Source organism: Cibotium barometz, chromosome 5 (genome assembly GCF_041138505.1).
Source record: "Cibotium barometz isolate CiBa-2024 chromosome 5, ASM4113850v1, whole genome shotgun sequence".
Classification (NCBI taxonomy): Eukaryota; Viridiplantae; Streptophyta; class Polypodiopsida; order Cyatheales; family Cibotiaceae; genus Cibotium; species Cibotium barometz.
Window position 1 is genome coordinate 26,232,494 of NC_141050.1, and position 20,683 is coordinate 26,253,176.

Genomic DNA, 20,683 nt, shown 5'->3' on the forward strand with positions numbered 1-20,683 from the left:
TTTTGAATGGTCTACCAGATTCTTATCAGGGTTTTGCTTCCACTCTTCGCTTGATGATGAAAGGCAATCCCAATGCCTTATCATTTGAGGAGTTAGTTTCTGTTTTGCTGCAAGAAGACCAGTCAAGGCAAAACAGGAATATTATGCGTGTCGCAGATCAAGCTTTCGTTGCTAGTCAGAGAAGCGGGAAAGGTAAAGCTGGCTTTTCTTCTAGTAAGCAGAAATCTGCAAATGCTGCGCAACCAAAGAAGGAAGACAAAGATGAGAAGAAGGGTGACAAACAGAAGACATTTTGCAAGTACTGTAAGGGAAATGATCATGTCATCAAAGCGTGTCCTAAGCTGGCTGCGAAAGAGGCTAAGAAGAAAGAGGCTGGTATGGCTGTTGCAGATGCCTCTCCTTCTAACAATGAATCTGCTAATGTTGTTCAAGATACAGAATGGGCATTCAATGCGCAGTGCAGTTATGACCCATCTTTGCATGACACATGTATGTCTGCAGTAGATTCAGATGTATGGTACTTTGACAGTGGTGCCACTAAGCATATCACCTCGCAGCGCAGTTTATTCACTTTCCTTGAGTCTGCTCCCACAGGGAATACTGTCACTTGTGCCAATAACTCCTCTTATCCCGTTAAAGGAGTTGGACAGATTGTGCTGAATGTTGCAAATTGCAACACCTTTACACTTTTTGATGCATTGTATGTGCCAGGGATCAAAAAGAATCTGCTGTCAGTCTCCGCATTTGCCAAAACAGGTTTGGTTGTAAAATTTGTGGATGACAGATGTACTGTTCATGATCTCTCTTGTGGTGACATCATTGTAGCATCTGGTTCACTATGTCGAGGGCTGTATAAGCTCAATATGGATGGCAAATGTGTAGAGGATTCAGCATGTGCTATTATGGATACGCAGGCTATTTCAAATGCAAAACTGTGGCATGCACGTTTTGGTCATCTGAATTTTGCAAGTTTGCTGCGCCTGCAGAAATCTGAAATGGTGTCTTCTTTGCCTAAGCTTGAGGCACCTGTCAAGCATGTTTGTGAGGGCTGCATATTGGGTAAAATGCAGCGTGCTTCCTTTCCCAAAGATGGATCAGTGAGAGCTGAACGCAGATTGCAGCTTGTTCACAGTGATGTTTGTGGTCCCATGCAAACTCCATCATTTGGAAACTACCTTTACTTTGTGACTTTCATTGATGATTTTACCAGGCATGCATGGGTATATCCTTTGAAGGCAAAGTCCGAAGTGTTTTTGTGCTTCAAACAGTTTTTGGTTATGGCTGAAAATGTGTCAGAAAGTAAGATGGGCACCCTCCGTTCAGATCGAGGGGGGGAGTATATGTCTTCAGAATTTAATGCATTTCTGGCTGAGCGTGGGATAAAACACCAATGTACAGTGCCGTATACACCACAGCAAAATGGTGTGGCTGAGAGAAAAAACAGGTCTCTCATGGAAATGGCAAGATGTATGGTTAAGAGTCAAAGTCTACCACATGGTTTTTGGCTTGAGGCTGTCATGTGTGCCACTTATGTACTAAACAGGTGTCCCACCAAAGCATTACAGGTTGTCACTCCATATGAGGCTTGGCATAGCCGCAAGCCTTCTGTTGGCCATTTACGTGTTTTTGGTTGCCTGGCATATGCATTAGTGCCTGTGCAACATCGCAGAAAATTGGATGACAAAGCTGTCAAATGTATTTTTGTTGGATATAGTGCTGAGAGCAAAGGCTATCGTTTGTATCATCCACAGACAAAGCGCATTTTGGTTAGCCGTGATGTTGTATTTGTGGAAGATGCAGTTCAGCCCTTGGTTTCATGTACTAAGGAGACAGATATCAGCTCACGTGATGTCTATGATACATTGTTGCCTCTTTTCAGTGGTGCACAGTCAAGTGCAATACCTCATGAGGCAGTTTTTCAGCCTATGCAGGTTTTAAATGATGGCACAGATCAGCCTATATCTGATGTAGATGTGCATGATGCACTTGAGGATGAGAGACAAGAGATTGAGGGCTCTAGGAACATGCCTAGATGGTTGGTGCAGACTTTGCGTGACAGCAAGTTGGATGCCCCTTTGTCTAGTCGCACTCGTTCTGGCTCTCATGGTGCCTCTTATGCGTCAGATTGTTATGCATTGGCTGTTTCTAGTATGTGCGATGAAAGTGAGCCTGTTTCATTTGATGAGGCACAAAGTTCAGAAAATTGGATGGCTGCTATGCAAGCAGAATACGATGCTATTATGAAGAATAGTACATGGTCTTTATGTGACTTGCCCCCTGGCAAGAAGGCCATTGGCACTAAGTGGGTATACAAATTGAAGCGTAAGCCTGATGGCACAGTGGATCGCCATAAGGCTAGGCTTGTTGCAAAAGGTTATGCTCAAGAGAAGGGCATTGATTTTGATGAGACTTTTGCTCCCACATGTCGTATGACCACTGTTCGTAGCATCTGTGCATTAGCAGCTCATAATGGTTGGAATGTACATCAGCTGGACATAAAGACTGCGTTCTTAAATGGAGATTTGCATGAGGAGGTGTATGTATCGCAGCCTCGTGGTTTTGTTCAAAGAGGGCAGGAAAACAAAGTGTGCAGGTTAAAAAAGGCTTTATATGGTTTAAAGCAAGCTCCACGAGCTTGGTATGAAAAAATACATGCATATTTGACTGCACATGGGTTTCAGAATAGTCCAACAGAAAGCACTTTGTATGTTAAACGTGTGGATGGTGTACATCTAATCATTGCTCTCTATGTCGATGACATGCTGCTCACAGGACCAAATGAGAGTCATATTGCTGATTTTAAGGCTGATTTGAATGCCTCTTTTGAGATGTCAGATTTGGGGCATTTGCATCATTATTTGGGGATACAATTTAAGCAGTGTGATGGAGGTATTGCTTTGTGTCAGACAAAGTATATTGAAACATTGTTGCGGAGATTTGGCCTTGAAGACTGCAAGCCTATTGCTACTCCAATGGAGACAGGTTTGAAGTTGAGTCTTCATGATGCTGGAGATCACTTTGATGTCACACTCTATCAGACAGCTGTTGGTTGCCTCATTTATGTATGCATTACGAGGCCAGACATTCAGTTTGCAGTCTCACAGGTGAGCAGATTTATGCATAGCCCAGGCATTAAGCATTGGCAGGCAGTGAAGCGTATCTTTCGCTATTTGAGTGGTACTCGGCATCTTGGGTTGTTTTATCCCAAGGGGGGATCATTGCCGCCAGATTTACATGTTTTTTCAGATTCTGACTGGGCTGGTTGTTATGACACACGCGTGTCCACGAGTGGTTTTTGCTTCATGCTTGGAAGCTCATGCATATCATGGTTGAGCAAGAAGCAGCCTACTGTGGCCACTTCTAGTTGTGAAGCTGAGTACAGGGCAGCTTTCACAGCTACGGTTGAGTGTGTGTGGCTCAGACGCCTTATGGCTGATTTGGGTGTTGGGTAGCCATCTGCCACCACCATCTTCACTGACATTCAGAGCGCATTGGCAGTTGCGCGGAACCCAGTGTTCCATGCTCGTACGAAGCACATTGAGGTGCACTACCATTATGTCAGGGAGAGACTCTCTGCAGGAGAGATCAGTTTGGCTTATGTGCCAACACAGGATAACCTTGCAGACCTTTTTACAAAGGCTCTGCCTCGTGAGAAGTTCGAAGCTTTTCGCAAAGCTTTGGGCTTACTCCCTTTTGTGGATTCGTCCACATAGCTAGACACTTCCCTATACATGAGTGCTAGCTCTTGTTCACCGCATCACTCCAGGGGGGATTTGTTACCATATTATAGTAGTGATGTGTGTGAACACACTTAGGACCGCCGGGGCACTTTTTCCCTCACTAGGAGGTTTTTTCCCCCGTGCATTGTATATACGCCCATTATCTTCTAGGGCTTGTTATCTTTCATTTTTGGCACTCATAATACACTACTGTGTTGTGCTCAAGCTTCCTCATCTTCTTGAAGTTGTGTGTGCATTCCTGCAACCCTAATTCCAACATGATGGATTGAGCCCACTCTCATCATCTTCCACATCCTCTTCTTTGGATGGATCCAAGTGCTTGGTTCCCTTGACCAATGGCCACAGGCCCTTAAACATTAGCATATACTTTATTTGAGTTTGCCATACATGAAATCCTTCACTATTAAACTTATCAATCAAAGCTCCAATTTCTTTGGACATGATGGTTGATGGAGGAGAGGTCTTACCACTCGCTTGACGAACAAGGGTAGTGTCTGACTCCTTTACAATGAGGTAGGCTCACTTACACACATAGGATGTTAATGAACAGTACACTTACAGTGAAGGAAAACTTGCTTTGTGTTTGGAAGATGCCTCCTTGCTTGCATTTTTGGAATACGAGCTAGGGTTACCTCTCCTTTATAGTGGCTGGGGTATTGCCACAAACCCTTATCCATCTAGGGTTTTACATGCAAGCCTCTAATGCTTGTTCACACAGACACACACACACACACACACACACACACACACACACACTGTGCCTCCACCATCATACATGTGTCGCTTCATTCTCAACAAATTTCAATATAACATTCTTACAGAAAAAGGTGTAAAGGTTGGGTTATATAAGAATAAATAGGGAGAATTGTAGTGTGTGTTCATGTGCAAATTGCATCAATAAGTTTAAAAGTAGAATATATATATATAAATAAAAATCTTTCTTGACACATTGGAAATGCCAAGAGCTATGAATCTTGTATAGCTTGGGGGTTGGCCTCAAACTGTGAGATTGGGCACACATTTTGTCATCACTGAAAGTCAGCATGACTTATGGTTGAAAATCTAAAATCCTCTCATAACTTAGCACTTTTGATACTACAAGAGTTAACAAAGATTAGCACTTGATACTACAAGAGTTAACAAAGATTCTTGACGAGTACCATTCAATCTTCCTTGGCCAAATCTCTACCCTTCTTGTCAATTGCTACTTGACATCTTTACCACTCACTGCCGATAAAACCTTTCCTTTTGAAATCAATCCGTCCCTTAGATTCTCACTGAATTCTCATCCACATTTAAAATCCCCCATGGTGCATGCATCCATGACCAGTTATATTTATCAATTCACCATGGTCAAATACTAAAACTATGTCTAAACTTATACTACATACATCAAACATTGATATATTATCCAAATACCATCGCCCTAGGCATCGAACTCGGGTCCCCATCATGGAACCCGACCGTTCTACCAACAAGAATTCTTTTTAATATGTCCATGTTCCTAACAAGAATTCTTTTTAATCAAAATGATGGAATTTAAGTACTCAAAGTTTTATATGATATTGCAAATGATATCTTTCTTTACATGATTTACGACCCTCCTTTTATTGAAGTAAAACTACTCCTTAATATGTTAAGGCATATAGATAACAAAACTTTAACTAAGTAAAGTAACTTTTAGAACAGATTGTATCAATGCAATAGTCACAAAAACTCTAACATCTATCTATTCTCTTGCCAATTCTATAAGAAAGTATACGATGGCGATCCATTTCTCTGAATGAGGGATCTTTCCTATCCAAACTCCTTGTGTTACACATCATCCGCCACCCACCATTTGATGGGTGGGGACTTGGATTGGGCATATGGACTAGCCCGCGCTAACGGGATGGTGCCCCAAGTATGGATTAGACTAAATGCTACCTCTTCTCTAAGGCTGACATAGTTGGACTATTGTGCATGCCTTCCATCATGATACAATGGTGGAGAAGCATGGGCAGGTATGAAAGAGGAGAACGGTCCACATGTTTAAAGGCAGGACCAAAAATTTGACCGGTCATGGATATTGAAAAGGTTCGTCGAGTGTGAAAAGGATCTTGAAAAGGTCCTGCACCAGTGACCGATGAAAGACTGTGTTGCGAGCAAGGGTTTTCATTCGTGCTCTGGTGCATTCGATCTCAGGTGAGCCTTCTGTGTTTTTGAATATTATAGTTTACGTTTCAAGTCTTATCTCTGTAAGATCTTAACGGGATGTACGTCCCAGCCACGTCATGCGTCCGTACTGCCCGGTCACATCACCAAGGTCTCTGATGGTGTACGGCAGTACGTCTATTTGGACACACACACACACACACACACACACACACACACACAGAGGTGATATTGTTTTTGACTAGTTTCCCTTCAAGATCACATGAGCTTGTCCATGCTTCCTTCAAGCATGAAAGGTTGTCCATGCTTGTCCATGCTTCCTTCAAGCATGAAAGGTTGATGTGTTTGCAAGAAAATATGATGGGTCAATGGTGGAAGGCTTCCCAAAGATTGGCAAATAGTTGATTTCCAGTGAGCTCATTTCAGGGCTTCAAGGTGACAATGGTGGGCTCTGTCATGGGATAAATCTTCAGTATCATTGGGAAACATAAGCTTAGTAAAGGGGGTAAAGCTATGGATTCGAGAGCGCATGATTTAGGGAGGAAAGATGGTTTAAGATCTAGGGGTTTTGTGGACTTCAAAATCTCGGCTTTTCCTTATTGTGCTCTGCAAAAAGCCTATTAGACAAGAATAGAGAAGATTGGGATGCCACCAGATTGTAGACAAGTAAATTGTGTGCCTTATATATAGATTGCTTCAAACCAAGGAGGGATGTGATTTGGGGTTAATGAGGTGGAATATAGAGTGGCTATTGGACTTGCCCATCTTGCACTAACATTGGAAAGAGGTCTTTAAACAATCCTAGTCTGAGTACTCCAGCACATACATCAACCCTTGCACGGGAGTGTGTGAGAAGCCTCTTATCGTCAGAGCCCAAAAGGCTTGACTATCCACCAACAGCTTACAATTATTAAACAGATTGTCATGTTAGTGCAAAAATGCCTGGTTTGTGACTCATTCGTGAGTGGTGCTGCTGATGTGGCATTGATAATGCGGTAGGTGAGCAAAGTGCTCCAAACTGGATGGCAATGGCATCAACGTGCTGGTCTTTTGGGCCAATGTTGAATTCCTTTGAAATCACCTCAAAATATAATCCTTTTAACAGGAAAGAAAATCAACATTAGGCATCAAAATTCTTTCTATTTTGGGCCAGATTCGCTGCTATAAGGTGCCAAATTGTCAGGCCATATGGCTCTTAATTTTTCCAAGTCATATCTCCTATTAAGTATAACAAATCATACCAAAAGTCACGAGTCAACTGAGGGCTAAGGAAGACTGCCCAAAAAATAATTACTATTGGTGGAGCCATGCACGATTGTGGTAATGCCAAATCATCCCAAGAGAGAGAGGAAGGGGTTGCTAGCTGAGACACTCAAAGCATTCTATCTAAACTCTGCTAGACTTGTACCTGGAGCACCATGGAGCTAAAGGCTAGACCAACACCACAACCATGCTCATCTCCCAAACCACCACAACCATGCTCATCTCCCAAACTGCGGCGTCTCTTTACCTCCACATGCCCACTGTCCAAGTGTGTAGCTAAAGCCATGGCCAAGGCCTTGCGTGGGTCTTGATTCTTGGGGATGCACTTATAAGCCTATAACTCGCTTATATAGAGTATGTGCTATAAATACAGCAGGAAAGCAAACTTATCAATAAATAAGCCCTTTCACATCGACCCATACATTAAGTGGCCACAAGTCTCTTAATGCCCCATAGCATCCCAATCCAAGGCCACCCCTAGGTATAAGCCTAGCCCAAATCATATGCTGGCCACATCATGACCTTTGGAACCCCACAAGGATATTCCATTGGGAGTATCAAAATATTACTGGAGTCATGCATCTTCAGGAGGAGGCTGGAAAATTAGTCTTTTTCTAGCTGAAAGCCCATGATGGACGCCTAATGAAGATCAATGACAAGCGCAATCCCACATTACCCCAGATGCACTAACCTGTCAAAGACCATTAAAAGTTGTGTTTGGGGATGCAGAGAGGTCCAAAAATTATCGTGTATGATTGTGTTGTTATGTCTCGTATCAAGAGAGGCAATACTTTCTTACCTGGGAAACGTTTGTGTGGCTGACTGATTTAGGACCCAGATGTTTTATGAGGGCAATCCATACCATGAGGTTCTCAATTGACCCTTTAAAGCATGCCATATGGCAATAGACTCAGCTTGGGAGATTATTGGGAGCTTGGCAGATTTGGAAGGGTAGATGTACATAGATTGAGGGTACTAATGTCAAGTACATACTCTTTCCTCCATTTGGTTTGATGCAACCCACATCCTCTTCTCTGTTTGGAACAGGATCCATAGCGGATGGAACTACGGGTGGGGGGTGAGTCGCCTGTGCCGTCACCATACCTGTTGGTTTTTGTGAGTGAGTTTGTCTTGCAAGAGTTGTTCGGTAGTAAGGGGCTATTTTAGTTGGTATCCTAGCCACTTGAGTGATTCATGTGATAGATCCTTGTTCTCATGATGAGTGCTTCTATCTTTGTTATATGAGGCATAGTAGTGGAAGCTTTTAATGATGATTAAGGAGTGTGTTAACTTGCTGATTTGGGAAGAGACAATGAAAGAGAGAGAAGAGAATAGGGAATATGCACAGTACATGGTGTTGGGTCCCAATCACCCACTTAAGGGCCCCCATCTCTTGCCGGTGTACTTGTTTTTTTTCTGGGAAAGAGATCCTTCTATTAGTTACCAAGCAAAATAGCCATAATGGCTTAGTACAAGCTCGGCTCCACATGGGGAAGCAAGAGTCCAGAAATTGAAAAAAGGGGGAGGATGCTCTTCTCCTCCGGCTGGCCGCCCTAGGAGGACAAGGCTGTCTCATACAATGGGGGGAGGGGGAAACAATATGTAGATATTTTCACAAAGGCTCTTGGGAGAGATTTGTTGGAGCGCCATCTTCATTGACTCAGTGCTGGACTGAAGAGGTAGTTCACCTATGGGTGGACATTTAGGGGGGTGTTGGAAAAACATTTGATCAATGCTCCACCCTAGTGCTGTCACTACGGGTGACGTGTGCTGTAAGGCCTAGTATATGAGGAGTAGCCATTGTAACGAGCACCCGAGCAACCCTTGACAGTTCCCAATTTAGACACTAGATGGTGGCCAAATGTGGCCAGATGGTTAGGAGACGGCTTATGTAGACTTGGCACTTTGTCAAGTAGGGTGCATGCTTGTATAGGTTATGTGACCGTAGTTGTGAGCGTTGGACAGCAAACCGAGGAGATTGTTCTCGGGTTGCGAGGCCCATTTGAGGGTTGAGATGGTCTCAATCGGATGATATAGTTGGTCGGTCATTTTGGACTAAGTCGTGGGCTGGCCAACATGGCCGACTTCTGTCCATGCCAACCTTGGGCACTATATATAGATTAGTTTGGTAGCCTTTGTATCATCAAGTTCACTGTGTTCAAGCGCTTTTGTAAGCAAGACATCCTCCGTCCAAAGTTTGTTTAGATCGCCAACAAAGCTCCTTACTCCGGAGCACATGGGTGGGAGGACAGCCATCAGTTTGTTATCAAAGTTTGCAAGCAGCAATATTGTTTACTGTCCACTTCTTTGTATAATTCAGTGCTATGTTTTGAAGATTCTGCTTGCGCTGTCGTGTTACAAAAATGCTGCCTAGGAAGAACCGAGATGCTTTGATACCAATGTTACATGCTAACTCTCCGGAAGCGTAATTAATGATGATTAATTAACTCTAAGCTACAAAGATAAACACTAATCACATGTGCAATGTGGTAGAGAGAAGTAGAAGTTAGAGACTCTTTACCTAACCTACTCCCATTGTATATTAACAAAAGGAATACATACAAAGCTGTAAACTCAGATCTGACACTAGATTTGGAATTCCTAACTAATGTGCATTAATGCTACAATGCATAACACTAAGTGGACTCGTTTCTACTTGTTGCTCCAAAGCTTTACAGGGCTGAAACGTGTTGTGTTGGGGCTACTTACTGCTGATACATGTCTGGGCTTGCCTTTCCCATGCTTAAATGCTGAATTATGACCCTTGATCTTCCTTTCGTAGGGATTTTGATTGCAGGTTGTATTCTGGTCGACCAGCCCTTTTGAGGTCATAAAACATCATGAAAAAGGTCACCAAACATGTTCATATTATACCCAAATATGTCCCAACTATTGGTGCATACCTTGGGCACCTCTGGGCACCTATAGGAGGTTGCCAAAATGGCTCCAATCCGCCCATAATCTTCCTCTGACTTTGCCTCTAAGGGGACTGCAGGGAATAATCATGTCTAATGGCATTGGATTAAGGTGTGTATGTGACACGAGATCTTGGGGTTGGTGGATGAGAGAGAGAGAGCTGTAGGATAAGAGCAAGATGTAATCGCACTAATTGTTGTTTGCAGTTGATTCTCAGAATGTTTATATACCCCATAATAATTATATAGCTTCCATTAAAAATTAAAATGCTTATCAACTGCACATGATATTGCAGGTTGAGTTTATGGGATTCAGAGTCTGCAGCGTATATGAACGAGTACAAAGTTGAGCACGAGTTCTTTGCCTGACAAAAAGAACCGTTGAAGTGGAAAAATTCTATCTGTGAAGGCATATGCTTGCTATTAGGGTTCTGGTGTCTGCTGTTTGTCAGCATTTTGCATGCATGGGGTAAGTTCCATTTCTTTTAAGACAATTAAATGAGGAAGTGAATATGCCTACTGTGCTTGCGTGACATTGCTGATGGCAGTTTTCAATCTTTTTTGGTTGTACCTTCTTGTTTTGATAACTTTTTAAAGCCATTAAGTGTACAGGCAGGTAAATTCCAGTGCCTGGAGGCAAAGGCCTAAGAGAATGTGCAGGCCAGGATCAATCTGAGCAAAGTGGATGACAATGGTAGTTTGGAATTCAGCATAGATGAGGTGTGCAGGTAACAAGCATGGTTTGGGTAGCGTTGGTAAGCTATTCAAAATGTGCGGGCAGCCCAAAACCAGCTCCAGAAGGCACCAATGATTCAGCCAGGGGATGTGCACTTTCAAGGTCCAGTTTTAACACACAAGATGGGACCTTATAAACGGCTGACAGGCCAACCAGCAGGGGGGAGAGAGAGAGAGGAGAGAATCTGGCTACGAATACCACCCAACTTCCCCCACATCCTCATTCAGTCTCCTCTTCCTTCGGCTGCATCAGAGCAGCCAGCAAAAGGTGCAGCTTGGAGTCCAGAACTAGCTAGAAATCAGCAGTAAGGAGGAGTATTTTTGGAGCCTCAGTAGATTTGGGAGAGAAGACCAGTAAGTTTTGCTCAGTTCTTGGTTTGGGAATTTGATAGCATATTGAGGTGGTGTTTGTACAAAAATCAGCCATTTCAGCTTTGCACTTTCACATTCTTATGTGAAAGCAAATACTTTGCAAAGGGAAGGGGGGTTCTGGCCATGGGATCCAGTGTTGCTGTCGTATTTGTGATTCTGGCAGTGTTTCTTTGAGTTATTTGTCGTCTGCACATGCTTTGTGCATTAGAAGATCCAGTGCTTCCACAAGAATACCTGACATTTTGTTCCACACCCTGCGAGGACAGTATGACCGCATCCGGGGCGACTCGGATGAGGCGATCTTGCAGCGCCAGGCCTTTCACACCACCTGACGCAGCGGCCCCTTCTATATCCTACACGCGGGGTCCCCCCGTTGGCATTACAGGCCACCTGTTTGGCTTTTCCCCCTTCCTATTGTATGATTTAGCCCCTCAGTTCTTTGTACTGATGCTTGTACTTTTCAGCACCTAGGGAGAGTCTCTCGGGCTGCCTTGCTTTGTTCACTGCTCTGTTTTTCTTGTGAGCAGGAGAGGATCTTTTGTAGCCCTACGGGCGTTTTTATATAACTAATGAAAGGATCTTTTCTCGGGGGAAAAAAAAAAAAGAATACCTGACATTGGCATCAGAGCAAGTTTTTTGGCTCAGATTTTTTCTCCTATGGGGATAAGTTTTAGTGATAAATAAATAAATAAATCATTTTATAGTTGTTTTGCATTCAAGTCTAAGCACAGCTATAGATAAAATTAATTTTGAAGATCAGGCATCTTAGTAGGACTCCCACTCCCTGATGTGACAGATCAGATCCGTTGAATACTCCATCCTCATTGTGAGCCCATCACGAGTTAAGAGCAGCCTGCTAAACTTATTTTTCCTACGTTCACCTCCCAACCTTTGCCCAATCTAGCATGTATGTGATCTTCAAACCCCCGAATGCTCCTTTGCCCAATGGCTGCCATATGGCCATCCTCAACCTTGGTCTCCACACCCTTTGTGTTTCACTTATTAATGCTTCAATCTATGCCTTAGGCTTGTCCCTTAGCATTCTTCTTTCACATTAGGGTACCTCAACCATTGGCTACGCCCGCCTAGGTTTTACCAAAATCATGCATCGGCCTTGAGAGGATATTCGAGATACAGGACATATTAGTTTAGCAACACTTCCCCCCTCCACCTGTCATGTGCATGCACGTGGACGTGCTAATCCTAGGGCTAAATCCCTGATTTGCAGCATATAAAAGACTTGATCTTGGAGCATCAGCAGTTGTTAACAGCATGGAAGAGATAGTGGTGGACCAGGAGTTCTGTTGGCCAGCAGATGAGCATTTGGCAGATGGAGTCGTCAGCAACTGATTTATTTAGGTCCATGGAACTGGCCGACAGCAGGTTGGCCAGTTCATTTATCCTTCAAAGGCCTATAAAAAGCAAACACTTGGCTCCTAGTAGAACATTCGACACCTTAACAAGTGTTGGGTCACAATAGCATAGAATACCGGGCCTTGCCTTGTGGCAAGTGCCCTGGAGCGGACAGACTCCCAGTTTTTGTAACGGGCCTTCATAAGGTTGTGGCACGAGTACTTAGCTTATCTTCAAGAAAACAATAACTTCACTCGTAAAACCTTGAGAAAATCTGAAAATAAACAAAAGAGAGAGAGTAGAGAGAGAAGACACCACACTAGGGGTCGGAATAGCCCTTGCGCCCCCCCCGGTGCGCAGGCGGCCCCCTGCGCGCGAGTTACATCAGATAAAACCCTTTGGAGGAGTCTTGAGTACAAGTTTTTAGAGTTGGAGAGCTCTCTTGTCTTTTTACATGTCTCAACAATGAGAGAATAGCTCAATTTATAGTTCTTGCCCAAAAAGCACTTGAGAAAAGTGCTTTAAAATTCACTTATAGCCCAAAAAGCATCTAAAGCTCTTCTCTTTTTAGTATTTAAAAAGCTTTTAATCTTTTGCTTTCAAAAGCTAGTCGCATCATTCCAAGCCTATAAGGTGGCCTTGTGCTGCTAGTCTTTCATGTGGCAATGCTGTGTCACTCAAAAAAACCTCCTTTTTTTTGGGTGTTGCGTTGCATTTTTGCATATCAGCAAGCTATATTTTGATGCTTTAGTGACATCCTCTCAACTTATTAAATAGTTGTCCTCAACTGATAGGTCTAGCTTTGTCTTAAATTTTCCTTGTTGTGGGCCTAGCTCCTCTCTTTGGCTCTTGAGACATGGTTCTTCATGCGGAATGTCCTTCTCTTCTCTTGTGCTTGGCTTTGGGGAGCATCTTGCCCTCATGGTTTTCACCCTTCACATAAAGTGACCTTGGGGTTGACCTCTTTGGCAGATACTCCCACCCCTTGCACCTCTAGGGTCTCCCTCAGGCAGGAGTTTCCTAGCATGATTCTCTTCTTGTCAAGATCAACACGCACACGTTATAGGTCAGAAGACACAAACACGTGCACACATGCTCGTCCTTGGGTTTATCGGGCGTCCGTGGCTCTTGGCACAAATACACAGATATGCTCACAAGCATAAATCAAATGAACAAATGAATACACAAACATTTCCTTGGTTTTGACACCAATTTCTTGGTTTTTACACTAGTTTCTCCTGTAGTCCAACTACCCATGTTAGTGTTTGACTATGGTAGACTAATAGTATTCATGTTTATGTATGTAGTTCCGATTTCCTTCACTGATAAACAATGCCTCCATGGTTTTTACACTAGTTTCTACTGTAGTCCAACTACCCATGTCAGTGTCTGACTATGGTAGACTAACAGTATTCATGTTTATGTACGCAGTTCCGATTTCCTTCACTGATAAACAATTCCTCCATGAGATGGCTAGTCCCATGACTCTTGTACAAAAGATTCAAGTGTTGTTCAATCTCAGAGTTACTTCTTTTGGATACAACTTGGACAACCACCCTTGAGTTCTTGAATACTCAATTTCCTGTGGTGGAATATAAACCTTGAGCATTCTCCCTTGTTTTTGGTTCCTTGGATGCCAAATACAAAGGCTGATGACATCGTATCGGCTTCTAATCAATTATCTTGAGCTGAAAAGGTTTCTGATATGCTTGTAAAACCTGTGGATACTCCACAAAGAAGTTCTCATCCACCCACTTGGCATCCATAGCTGAATAATTCTTGAACTTGACAAGGTACTTTCTGGTAACCTTGCGATGTGATTCCCTTCTCTGGTTGAAGAACTTTCTCTAGCTCTTCAACTTCTGATGGATCCTCGTTCATTGGTTCCAAAGGTTCGAGATCATTATAAGATCTTAGGAGATTCACATGAAAAGCATTGTGAATTCTCCAATGATCGGGTAATGCTAGTTTGAAAGCCACATCGTTGATGTTTTCCATTTGGAAAGGTCCATAGTACATGTTGGACAACTTAGGGTAAACCTTCTCTTTGCTCTTCTGCTTTCGAAACCTTGCTTTCTCAAACTTCAACAATACCCAATCACCATCCTTGTACTCCACCGTCCTTCTATGCTCCAATGATCGGGTAATGCTAGTCTGAAAGCCACATCGTTGATGTTTTCCATTTGGAAAGGTCCATAGTACCTGTTGGACAACTTAGGGTAAACCTTCTCTTTGCTCTTCTGCTTTTGAAGCCTTGCTTTCTCAAACTTCAACAATACCCAATCACCTTCCTTGTACTCCACCGCCCTTCTATGCTTAACGGTAGCCTTTTTCTGCTCAGTTCTTGACCTCTCTATGGCTGTTCACACCTATGCAAAAGGTGTATCTAGATCTTTGACATACTCATTTGCCGCAAAGATCTCGTTCTTAGTCCTCAGAAGTGGTGGTAGTACAACTTTGCCATAAACCACCTTGAACAGGATTGCTTATGCCTTTACCTGTGCCCGAGAGGCAATGGGAAAGTTTAGCGATGGACTTCATTTTTGCCTTGCCAAAGTCAATGTTTGGGAATGATGGTATTTGGACCATTGTGGATGGACAAGTTCAGTAAGCAAGCTCATTTCATTCCAATGAGGAAGACCATTAAGGCAGACCACATGGCAAGGATTTTTTTGGCATAGGTGTTCAAACATCATGGAATGCTCAGTCTATTGTTGTTGATTGAGATCCCAGGACCACCAGTTTGTTTAGGAGGGCATTGTTTGATAATATGGGGATGAAATTTGATTTTTCTTCCTTGTATCATCCATAGACGGATGGCTAGAGTGAGAGAGCAAATTCAGCCATATTGGGTTTGCTACAGTGCTATGTGGGAGAACAGAAAACGGAGTGGAAGAAGTATCTTCCACTAGTAGAGTTTGCCTACAACAATACAGTGCATAGTTTCACAGGAAAGGCACGGTTGAGTCTTTTGACATTTATACTTGACCTTTCAAGTCAAGCACTGAGATACATATTCGTCAATATCATTTCTCATCCTAGGCCAATAGAAGTAGCGTTCCAATGCCTGCATAGTAAAACAAATACCTCTATGCCTTGCATAAGGTGGTGCATGTGACTCGTCGATCACTTTTTGCCTCAAATCCTTGGTTATGCATAACTGTGTATCCATCATCAAATATCCCTCTTTCAAGGAATAGTGATTAACTGTCTGACCATCCTCTAGCTTTTGCATAATCCCACCAAAGTCCTCATCATGCACATAGTGATCTCTCATGGAATGTTGCTGAGCATACCACGAGGATGGCCCACAAGATTCCTCACCAGGCTAGTACCAAATCCAAGGGGAAATTTGCCCAAAACTTGAGCAAAAGCACAAATTCTCTACAAGTTTGATCTTCCTACACGAAATCCAACGAACCCAAGCTTGTAAATGAGGTACACAAGTGATACGTGTGGATAATGAAGTTTATGATGTTCAACAGTAGGTTAGACGCCCAATCCTGAGTACATGAGCTAACCGATGAGAAAAGTACCTTTGGGTTGAAGACTTGGGCGCTTGTTTGGGGCATGGTTACTATTATGGATTGAATATTGAACATATTTTGTAGCAATGCATGTATGCTTTTCTCAGGCTTATCATACTAGGGATAAACTAACGAGAGTTTCAAGTGTAGGAATTGTCCATGTCTCGGATACAGCCCCTTTGAGTCTCCTTTTCTCTCTTTATCTCCTAGAGATAGAGAATAAAATAGATCACTAATGGGTCCCTTTGAGTCTCCTCTTTCTCTCTTTATCTCCTAGACATAGAGAATAAGATAGATCACTAATGGGGCATTATCATGAGCCCTTTCCTTTGTCGATCCCCCAAGGAGATGACTTTTAAGCATAGTGGTTGCTTTCCTGTGTTGCCATCTCTGCAAGATGCAATAGTCAGGCTTTGTGCTCTTTTGCCTCTCCTATCTTCTTACAAGTTGCCTACTTCTATTGTCACTCCTTGAGATGCAACATTCTGTCCTATCTTTGTGAGCCTTAAAGTTTTTGCAAATCAACAATAGACTGTAGACATAACTTGGAATCATCATGGCAAGAACAACTTTGCGTTCTCTTGCTCTATACAAGTTGCCTACCTCTATTGCCATCTCCTTGAGATGCAACATTCTGCCCTATCTTTGTGAGCCTTAAAAGTCTTTGCAAAATCAACTTGGATCATCGTGGCAAGAACAACTGTGCGTTCTCTTGCTCTAGTTTCTTATTACAAGTTTTGTCCCGAGTCATAAAATTTACTGAACATGCCCAGCCCTTGGCCCCTTGGTGAGGATGGTTTACACATGCGTAGGTGGCCAAAAACTGCCCCAAACGCACATTTCTACACCATGCTGATTTACTACTAATTCTACCCTAATAGTAACCCTACTTGCACACATGCATATACTACAAGTGTCCTCAACTGTCATGGCACATGCGACTGAGGATGGATGCATGTGATAGCACAAGAGAGCCAGATTGGGTGAATACACTGAGTGCGAGGCCTCCATATCACACTGTATCTGCTTCATGGGGGAGACTAGACTTTAGATGTCTATGCACACCCACTCACTCATATAGGCCTGAGATCCTATTAATAACTGTGCTTTTATGGAAATTAACTCACTCTCCAATAGCCAACTGCTAACCGTGCATGACCCATAGAGTATTAGACATACTCCTTACCAATGCGTAACACAGAGGCAAAATAGGCCTAAGAGAAAGAGCAGACTGGGGACCGAAGAGCAATAAAGGCCAGTGTTACGCCTTTTGTTGGACATATGGGACACTGGGACAAAATCAGCGTGGAGCAAAAACAGACAGGTTTGGGGCAGGTTTAGACTACTTTTGGGCAGCCTAAGTATGTCCAGACCAGCCTGGCCAAGGGGCCTAGGTTTGGGCAACTTTTAGGCCTAGTATGAATGCATTTATTGACTTTAATCATAGTTTTTTCCGGAACAGTCTTATGTTGCACAAGGAGCACAGTGAGGTATTTTCAGATTTTCAACCAGCTTTGGTTGCATTTTCTCATTCCCATATTAATAAAGTAAATACTCGGGCGTCGGCAAGGGAAAGAAAAAAAGAGAGGAGGGGGGTGGGGCGCATGGGTGGGGGTGGTGCGGAAGGGGGGCGCTGAGCCATTGGACCCACCCGTGTAACACCACATGTGCCAACTGCTCCACACAAACAAGCAAAGCAATTCAAGCCCCCTCAAAGTACTCACATCGACATCGCGGCACACAAAATGGCCAACACCATCTGATATCATGACATAAATACAACTTCTATGCCACCACGTTTGGAACAGCACGTGAAAAGGAAATGGCAGTTTACTTGGTTCTTTTTACTTGTTTTACCAGGTAGAAAGGAACCACATTAAATGCTTGCAAAAACATGTGATTTGATTATTTTTTTTTGATAATACTTTTCTTTTCACTAATTATAGTCCCCGTTTGCAACAGTGCAGTGCTTGTTTTGGGACTTGTACAGAATCCACGACTGTGGATGAGCCAACTGAAAATCAGAAAGAGCGAAGGAGTCTTCAGCAAGGGCACAGTTTCACAGAGAAGAACTACTGGACGTCAAGCTCAAATGAGATGGAGGGAGCAAAGAGCTCGAAATTGTTACAGGGAAGCCTTAGCACATCAAGTCAAGCAATCAGTACCCTTGGGTCCGATTCGAGTATAACTGATGTTCCCTTTCTGAATCATGGTTAGTTGACCAGTACACAGCATACTGTAGGGTGTATGCAAGTGATTTGCCTCTGTGGGATGAATTCTAGTTTTGTTTGTTGTCATGGTATGCAGGTTTGATACTGTGGAACCAGCAAAGAAGAAATTGGGTTGGAAATCGACCGCGTTTGAGGCCACGAAAGCCTCATGACACTGTCATTAGGTTTGTCTTTTGGCTTATTAATCCTATTATTTGTAAAGACACGCTTTTCTCATGGCATCTTGGCTTTCTTTTTCTTTCTTTCTCCAGTAAAAGATCCTTCCAATAATAAAGAAAACATACATGTGAATATACAGATAACATCCCTGTAATGAGGTAAACATAGGGAACTTACTGGCTGCTCAGGTGGTTTATGAGGGGGTGGGGGGAAAGCCAGATAGGGGACCTTCAATGCCGAGCAAGCCCATCGCCTCCTGACATTATTCAATGAGGCAAACATCTAGACAAGGGCTAAACATCTAGAAAACGAGAGAAAGGGAGGGCGGGGGGTCTCCTTCCATGCTTGGCTGCTCTCAGAGGGAGGTGATATATGAGGGTGTTGGGGGTAAAGCTACACTGGGTTTCAAAACCCACAAGGTGCTTCCTGTACGGGCGGATGAAAAGCGCCTACGGACGGTGAAAAACAGTAACTACGGGAGGATCTTGGGCCTAAGGCTAGTCAGAATCAAGAAAGGAAAAAGAAAAAAGAAAAAAAGGCTACACTGGGGACCTTCAACTCCAAGCAATCCCATCTCCTTGCCTCCTGACAGGAAGGGTCCGGGGCTGAAGTTGCACAGGAGAGTTACCCGCTGCTCTTGCGGTAGCTATGGACCTGCTGTGAATTGGCTCCCAGTGACCCAAAGGGTAGGGATGAGACCATGCAGTAATGATGCTGGGAACCTGTGCTGCTATTGTAATTGCTTTTATCCACTCCTTTTCTTCATACGACAATCATGTAGACGCAATTCAATGCTCATAATATTGTCTGCTCTGCAGCTGGGCATCGACATATGAGAATCTGCTTGGTACTAGTCATCCGTTTGTCCAGCCAATACCCCTACCGGTGAGGCGGTCTATTTCAGTTTTGCTCATTTGATATAGATATGATGAAGCTACTGCATCCTCTTTTTGCTTTCCCTAATCTCTAATCCAATCCTGACATCTAGTTTATTTTTGTCATAGGGTATGGTAAACTTTCTTGTAGGGGTGTGGGAGCAGGAGGGGCTTTATGATTGAACGCCCCTTACAACACGACACTTGGCATGTACTTACATGTCAGCAAGTGATTTGGGCCTTTTTGGGTTGATAAAGTACTAGTTAAATGGCGTCAATTGATGTATTTAACAAGTATTAAAGCTGAACATTTATCTACTGCATTGCCAATGAACACATTTTGTTGTTCTTTGCCATGCATGTATTGAGAGGTTGTGTTTGATAGTAAAGGTGAACATTGGCATACAGGGTTTCATAGGCTTCAACAATTGATTGTACTCTTACGTGCATTAAAAGAAAAAGTCCTGCTTACACTATGATTGCAATTGATTCCTAGGTTTGAACCCTTGGGAAAAAAACTCAACCCAAAAAAGGGGTGATTTGGTTAATATAATCATGTCTAGATCTTTTTTTGATAAAAGAAAATTCGTTGGCCAAGGATAATATCTAATGCATCTTTTGTAAGTACATCCAAGGCAACACCTCATCAAATGGTATCAAGTATAATAATGGTTGGATCTCTCAATAAGACCAAGCAATAACATATTAGGGAATGTCTAGTGGAGAAAATATTGGACTTCAATTGAATTGCCATGTAAAGGGTACTTATGCTACAAACGTTCATGGTGATGCAATTTCTCCATGATGTTAGCATTGCTTTTCCCATATTGTTAGTTTACACTATACTAGGGCATCACACTCAATTTCAATCATGACGTAGGACTCGGGTGTTCATGCACAATTTTTAGAAAATCAAATGCTACTACTTGAAATGTACGTGAAGTGACATTTTCCGAAAGCTGTAAAGTTTGTAACTACAATTATTTCAAGTAGAATCAAATTTGTAGATCGTGTAGTGTATAGTTTCGGGGTTGGAGGCCAATCTGCTTCTGGACTTATTGGTGTACAAGCTTGGAAGATGAAAGATTGTCCATTCTCAATAGTGCAAGTTTGCCTCGTAAAACCAGATGCAGCTGTGAATTTGTTTTCTTGTGTGAACATTGCATGGATTTCAATGCATGTGAATGTCCACAAGGTTGAGGATGCTTGGGAATCCTTTGGGTGCATGTGGTTAACGTTGTTAAGAAGTTTTTGTGAACCCTGCAAATGCACAAAATAATACCAGGGATGATTGTAGGAAGTCAGAATAAAGACAACACCATGTTTTTTGTGCAAAAACAAACCATTTGCTATGGTGGT

At 42.9% G+C, this 20,683-nt stretch overlaps 1 protein-coding gene across 2 annotated transcripts; it reads left to right on the plus strand.

Annotated features, from left to right (window-relative positions):
- Nucleotides 1–5,796: 5,796 nt before the first annotated feature.
- On the plus strand, nucleotides 5,797–19,795 carry LOC147638297 (uncharacterized). 2 transcript variants are annotated; one of them, XM_086798205.1, is made up of 6 exons: nucleotides 5,797–5,924; nucleotides 10,369–10,541; nucleotides 18,022–18,271; nucleotides 18,367–18,454; nucleotides 19,268–19,334; nucleotides 19,454–19,795. In XM_086798205.1, exons 2-6 carry the CDS (start codon nucleotides 10,533–10,535, stop codon nucleotides 19,505–19,507), a joined length of 468 nt encoding a protein of 155 aa, XP_086654331.1. In that variant the 5' UTR covers nucleotides 5,797–5,924; nucleotides 10,369–10,532; the 3' UTR covers nucleotides 19,508–19,795. The 2 variants fall into 2 exon arrangements, with proteins under 2 accessions (XP_086654331.1, XP_086654330.1); XM_086798204.1 differs by having other exon boundaries at nucleotides 18,027–18,271.
- Nucleotides 19,796–20,683: the final 888 nt, after the last annotated feature.

Excerpts from the sequence above, each read along its gene's own strand:
- LOC147638297 (XM_086798204.1), top strand. The coding sequence starts at position 10,486 with ATGCTTGCTATTAGGGTTCTGGTGTCTGCTGTTTGTCAGCATTTTGCA. Across the intron at positions 10,542-18,026 it reads CAGCATTTTGCATGCATGGG|TGCTTGTTTTGGGACTTGTA; the intron begins GTAAGTTCCATT and ends GCAACAGTGCAG. Across the intron at positions 18,272-18,366 it reads TGTTCCCTTTCTGAATCATG|GTTTGATACTGTGGAACCAG; the intron begins GTTAGTTGACCA and ends CATGGTATGCAG.